General features: G+C 53.0%; 1 protein-coding gene across 1 annotated transcript in view; it reads right to left on the reverse strand.

Annotated features, from left to right (window-relative positions):
• Nucleotides 1–4707, reverse strand: part of scube3 (signal peptide, CUB domain, EGF-like 3) — a gene marked incomplete at its 5' end in the record, with an annotated part of 169706 nt that extends 164999 nt beyond the window's left edge. The window contains one exon of the mRNA XM_084333573.1: nucleotides 4458–4707. Coding sequence (XP_084189699.1) covers nucleotides 4458–4707 — 250 coding nt within the window. The remainder of the gene's footprint in view (nucleotides 1–4457) is intronic.
• Nucleotides 4708–5920: the final 1213 nt, after the last annotated feature.

Raw genomic sequence — 5920 nt, forward strand, 5'->3', positions numbered from 1 at the left:
ATATTAGAATAGTAGGTAGTAGTATAGACATATTAGCATAGTAGGTAGTAGTATAGACATATTAGCATAGTAGGTAGTAGTATAGACATATTAGCATAGTAGGTAGTAGTATAGACATATTAGAATAGTAGGTAGTAGTATAGACATATTAGCATAGTAGGTAGTAGTATAGACATATTAGCATAGTGGGTAGTAGTATAGACATATTAGCATAGTGGGTAGTAGTATAGACATATTAGCATAGTGGGTAGTAGTATAGACATATTAGAATAGTAGGTAGTAGTATAGACATATTAGCATAGTGGGTAGTAGTATAGACATATTAGCATAGTAGGTAGTAGTATAGACATATTAGAATAGTAGGTAGTAGTATAGACATATTAGCATAGTAGGTAGTAGTATAGACATATTAGCATAGTAGGTAGTAGTATAGACATATTAGCATAGTAGGTAGTAGTATAGACATATTAGCATAGTAGGTAGTAGTATAGACATATTAGAATAGTAGGTAGTAGTATAGACATATTAGCATAGTAGGTAGTAGTATAGACATATTAGCATAGTAGGTAGTAGTATAGACATATTAGCATAGTAGGTAGTAGTCCATTATAGTAGTAAATTCATATCTTAAAGAAAACAACATCTTAGAAGTCTTTCAGTCAGGTTTCAGAAGATACCACAGTACGGAAACTGCACTCACAAAGGTAATTATAGTGACCTCAGACTTAACTCTGATGCAAATAAAATCTCCATCCTTATCCTATTAGATCTCAGTGCAGCTTTTGATACTATTGATCACAACATCCTAATAAATCGACTTGAAAAGCTTATTTCTTTTTTCTCTGGCTGCGTGTTGAACTGGATCAAAACATATATCAGAGGAAGGATGTTTTACATTAGGCCATACATCAGAGAAACATGAGAGCCGCTACAGGGTTGCACACGGGAGCTGTTTAGGTCCATTACTCTTTTCTCTCTATATGCTACCGCTCAGCGACATCATCAGAGAGTGTGGTATAGATTTCCACAGCTATGCGGATGATACACAATTGTACATTATGCGCCGAACCAAATGATGCGACAGCCATAATCTCCATTACCAACTGCCTGTCAGCAATAAACAAATGGATGAACGATAACTTTCTCAAATTGAATGAGGACAAAACTGAAGTCCTACTTGTTGGCCCCAAATCAAAAAGAGAGATGCTAACAAATAATCTAGGAAGCTTAACCACTTGGATTAACCGGAGGTGACAAGTCTCGGTGTCATCCTGGACTCAGATTTGAACTTCAATGCCCATTTAAACAAAGTGACCAAAATAGCGTTCTTTGGTCTCCCCAAGAAAACTACTGAAAGACTCTACACTGGCTTCCTGTAACTTTTAGAATTGGTTTTAAGGTGCTTCTCCTCACATACAGAGCTCTACATGGACAAGGACCCAGCTACATGGCTGACGCTCTAATAAACGACACAAACCGCCAGAACACTGCGATCATCAGACGCAGGTCTATTAGACTAGAGGTCACCAGAAAGAGTCATAAGAAGTTCAGTGATGCAGCCTCTTTGTAAACTACGCCCCAAAACTGTGGAACACGTTACCCAACAATATTAGGGAGGCGAGACGTTGGACATTTTTAGACATTGGTGTCTGAGGAGGAGGAGGAGGTGTCTGAGGAGGAGGAGGAGGGGGAGGAGGAGGAGGAGGAGGGGGAGGAGGAGGAGGAGGAGGTGTCTGAGGAGGAGGAGGTGTCTGAGGAGGAGGAGGTGTCTGAGGAGGAGGAGGTGTCTGAGGAGGAGGAGGAGGAGGAGGTGTCTGAGGAGGAGGAGGTGTCTGAGGAGGAGGAGGAGGAGGAGGTGTCTGAGGAGGAGGAGGAGGAGGTGTCTGAGGAGGAGGAGGTGTCTGAGGAGGAGGAGGAGGAGGAGGTGTCTGAGGAGGAGGAGGTGTCTGAGGAGGAGGAGGTGTCTGAGGAGGAGGAGGTGTCTGAGGAGGAGGAGGTGTCTGAGGAGGAGGAGGAGGAGGAGGAGGTGTCTGAGGAGGAGGAGGAGGAGGAGGTGTCTGAGGAGGAGGAGGAGGAGGAGGAGGTGTCTGAGGAGGAGGAGGAGGAGGAGGTGTCTGAGGAGGAGGAGGAGGTGTCTGAGGAGGAGGAGGTGTCTGAGGAGGAGGAGGTGTCTGAGGAGGAGGAGGAGGAGGAGGTGTCTGAGGAGGAGGAGGAGGAGGTGTCTGAGGAGGAGGAGGAGGAGGTGTCTGAGGAGGAGGAGGAGGAGGAGGTGTCTGAGGAGGAGGAGGAGGAGGTGTCTGAGGAGGAGGAGGTGTCTGAGGAGGAGGAGGAGGAGGAGGTGTCTGAGGAGGAGGAGGTGTCTGAGGAGGAGGAGGTGTCTGAGGAGGAGGAGGTGTCTGAGGAGGAGGAGGTGTCTGAGGAGGAGGAGGTGTCTGAGGAGGAGGAGGAAGAGGAGGAGGGGGAGAAGGAGGAGAAGGTGTCTAAGGAGGAGGAGTCTGAGGAGGAGGAGGAGGAGGAGGAGAGGAGGAGGAGGAGGGGGGGGAGGAGGAGAAGGTGTCTAAGGAGGAGGAGTCTGAGGAGGAGGAGGAGGGGGAGGAGGAGGAGGGAGGAGGAGGAGAAGAAGGTGGAGGAGGGCAGAGGAGGAGGAGAAGAAGGTGTCTGAGGAGGAGGAGGAGGAGGAGGAGGAGGAGGAGGAGGAGGAGGAGGAGGAGGGAGGAGGAGGGGGGAGGAGGAGGAGAAGAAGGTGGAGGAGGAGAGGAGGAGGAGAAGAAGGTGGAGGAGGAGAGCAGGAGGAGAAGGTGTCTGAGGAGGAGGAGGAGGAGGAGGAGAAGAGGAAGAGGAGGAGAAGGTGTCTGAGGAGGAGGAGGAGGAGGAGGAGAAGAGGAAGAGGAGGAAGAGGAGGAGGGAGGAGGAGAAGGAGGAAGAGGAGGAGAAGGTGTCTGAGGAGGAGGAGGAGGAGAAGGAGGTGGAGGAAGAGACGAGGAGGAGGAGGAGCAGCAGGAGGAGAAGGAGGAGGAGGAAGAGGAGGAAGAGAAGGAGGAGGAGGAGGAGGAAGAGGAGGAGAAGGAGGAGGAGGAGGAAGAGGAGGAGGAGAAGGAGGAGGAGGAGGAGGAGGAGGAGGAGGAGGAGGTGTCTCTCCCTCCGGCTCCGACTGTTGCAGCACAGTTTGTATAACTACACATGGCATATGTAGACATAACAGTAGAGAGGAGGGAGGCGAGGGGAGAGAGGGGAGAGAGGGGAGAGAGGGGAGCAACGGGATGGGGAGAGAGAGGGGGGAGGCAAGGAGGGAGAGGGGAGGAACGGGACGGGGAGAGAGAGGGGGGAGGTGAGGAGGGAGGCGAGGTGAGAGAGAGGGGGGAGGTGAGGAGGGAGAGGGGAGAGAGGGGAGAGAGGGGAGAGAGGGGAGCAACGGGATGGGGAGAGAGAGGGGGGAGGTGAGGAGGGAGAGGGGAGAGAGGGGAGAGAGAGGGGGGAGGCAAGGAGGGAGAGGGGAGGAACGGGACGGGGAGAGAGGGGGGGGAGGTGAGGAGGGAGGCGAGGTGAGAGAGGGGAGAGGGGAGCAACGGGATGGGGAGAGAGAGGGGGGAGGCGAGGGGAGAGAGGGGAGAGAGGGGAGAGAGGGGAGCAACGGGATGGGGAGAGAGAGGGGGGAGGCAAGGAGGGAGAGGGGAGGAACGGGACGGGGAGAGAGGGGGGGGAGGTGAGGAGGGAGGCGAGGTGAGAGAGGGGAGAGGGGAGCAACGGGATGGGGAGAGAGAGGGGGGAGGCAAGGAGGGAGAGGGGAGGAACGGGACGGGGAGAGAGAGGGGGGAGGTGAGGAGGGAGGCGAGGTGAGAGAGAGGGGGGAGGTGAGGAGGGAGAGGGGAGAGAGGGGAGAGAGGGGAGAGAGGGGAGCAACGGGATGGGGAGAGAGAGGGGGGAGGTGAGGAGGGAGGCGAGGTGAGAGAGAGAGAGGGGAGCAACGGGATGGGGAGAGAGAGAGGGGAGTAACGGGACGGGGAGAGAGAGGGGGGAGGCGAGGAGGGAGAGGGGAGAGAGGGGAGCAACGGGATGGGGAGAGAGAGGGGGGAGGCGAGGAGGGAGAGGGGAGAGAGGGGGGAGGGAAGGAGGGAGAGGGGAGGAACGGGCCGGGGAGAGAGAGGGGAGGCGAGGGAGGCGAGGTGAGAGAGGGGGGAGGAACGGGATGGGGAGAGAGAGGGGGGAGGCGAGGGAGGCGAGGTGAGAGAGGGGGGAGGAACGGGATGGGGAGAGAGAGGGGGGAGGCGAGGGAGGCGAGGTGAGAGAGAGGGGGGAGGCGAGGAGGGAGGCGAGGTGAGAAGGCAAAGTGGATGTGGGGAAGGAAGGTGGAGAGAAAGTGCAGGAGAAGGCAAAGAGGAGCCTGTGAACCCGGGGGTTGAAGTGCTGCACAGCAGAGCAGCTCCCGCCACAGGGCCCGGCCCCCGGCACCACATCACCCCCACAGGGCCCGGCCCCCGGCACCACATCACCCCCACAGGGCACCACATCACCCCCACAGGGCCCGGCCCCCGGCACCACATCACCCCCACAGGGCCCGGCCCCCGGCACCACATCACCCCCACAGCGCACGGCCCCCCGGCACCACATCACCCCCACAGGGCCCGGCCCCCGGCACCACATCACCCCCACAGGGCCCGGCCCCCGGCACCACATCACCCCCACAGGGCCCGGCCCCCGGCACCACATCACCCCCACAGCGCACGGCCCCCCGGCACGACACCCGCTGAGGGGGCCACAGCTGCTGACCTCCCCAGTATCGGCCCGGGTGGTGAGATAATAATTGCGCCTCTCCTCTTAGCGAAGGCAGGAAAGTAGAATCCCGGTGATCCCGCATGATTCAGGAAAGGCACAAACGAACGAGCGAGAGGCGACGTCCATTAATCTTAGGACTTTTTTCCTTCTTCTTCTTCTTAAAACGAAAGCTCTTGCAACAACGTGATTGGGAACCACCAGATGCTTTTTTGAGGTATTTTTGCGGTGCGGAGGTTAGCAGTCGGGGGTAGGAGTGTAAAGTACTTGAGTAATTGTACTTTGTTACAATACTTAAGTACTGTTTTGGGGGAATTGTACTTTACTCGAGTATTATTAGGTTTGTATACTTGTACTTTTACTCAATTACATTTCAGAGAAAAAAAATACATACTTTTTACTCCTTACGTTTAAAATGCAGACCTACAAAGTACAAAGTACAAATCTCGCAGGTCCAACTATTTTAATTAGTATATTTGTTTCTCTGGCTGAACTAACGTTAACGTTAATAATCCTGCGGCCGCCGACTTTATTTATAAACAGCCAATCAAATCCCCATCAATGGAAAATGAACCCGCCCATACCCATGCTGATTGGTCCTTGTGCAAGACTAGAAAGCGGGGATCTTTGATTAAACACCTGCTATAAGAAGAATAGACAGTCAGAAAAAAAGTTACAAGCTACAGAAGATGGCCACAAACGATAGTACAATTAATGAAGAGGACAAAACGGAACATTTCATTGCCCCGAAAAAAATTAAAAAGTACTTTAACTTTTTAGTACTTAAAGGATAACTCCACTATTTTGGGAAATTAGCTTATTTAACATCTTCCCTGGAGTTAGACAAGAAGATGCATACCTTTTTTGTCTCTGTGCGTGCATTTTAGCTTTGGGAATAGATGCTCCGTTAGCATAGCTTAGCTTCATCACTGGAAGTGAGGCAGGACAGTAGCCTTACAGTGCCTTACAGTGTATTGCAAGGTCTGACATTGACCAAACTTGATATGCATGACCTTGGTGGGCTCTAGGTCAACTCCTGAAAAGGGGGTCAATGTCAGACCTTGCAATCAAAAGTTAGGGGCGCACTGAAATTATGGCAAGGGTTATTAGCCCCCTAACTTTTGATTGCAAAGTCTGACATTGACCCCCT

Source organism: Notolepis coatsorum, assembly GCF_963971535.1.
Source record: "Notolepis coatsorum genome assembly, chromosome: 17".
Classification (NCBI taxonomy): domain Eukaryota; kingdom Metazoa; phylum Chordata; class Actinopteri; order Aulopiformes; family Paralepididae; genus Notolepis; species Notolepis coatsorum.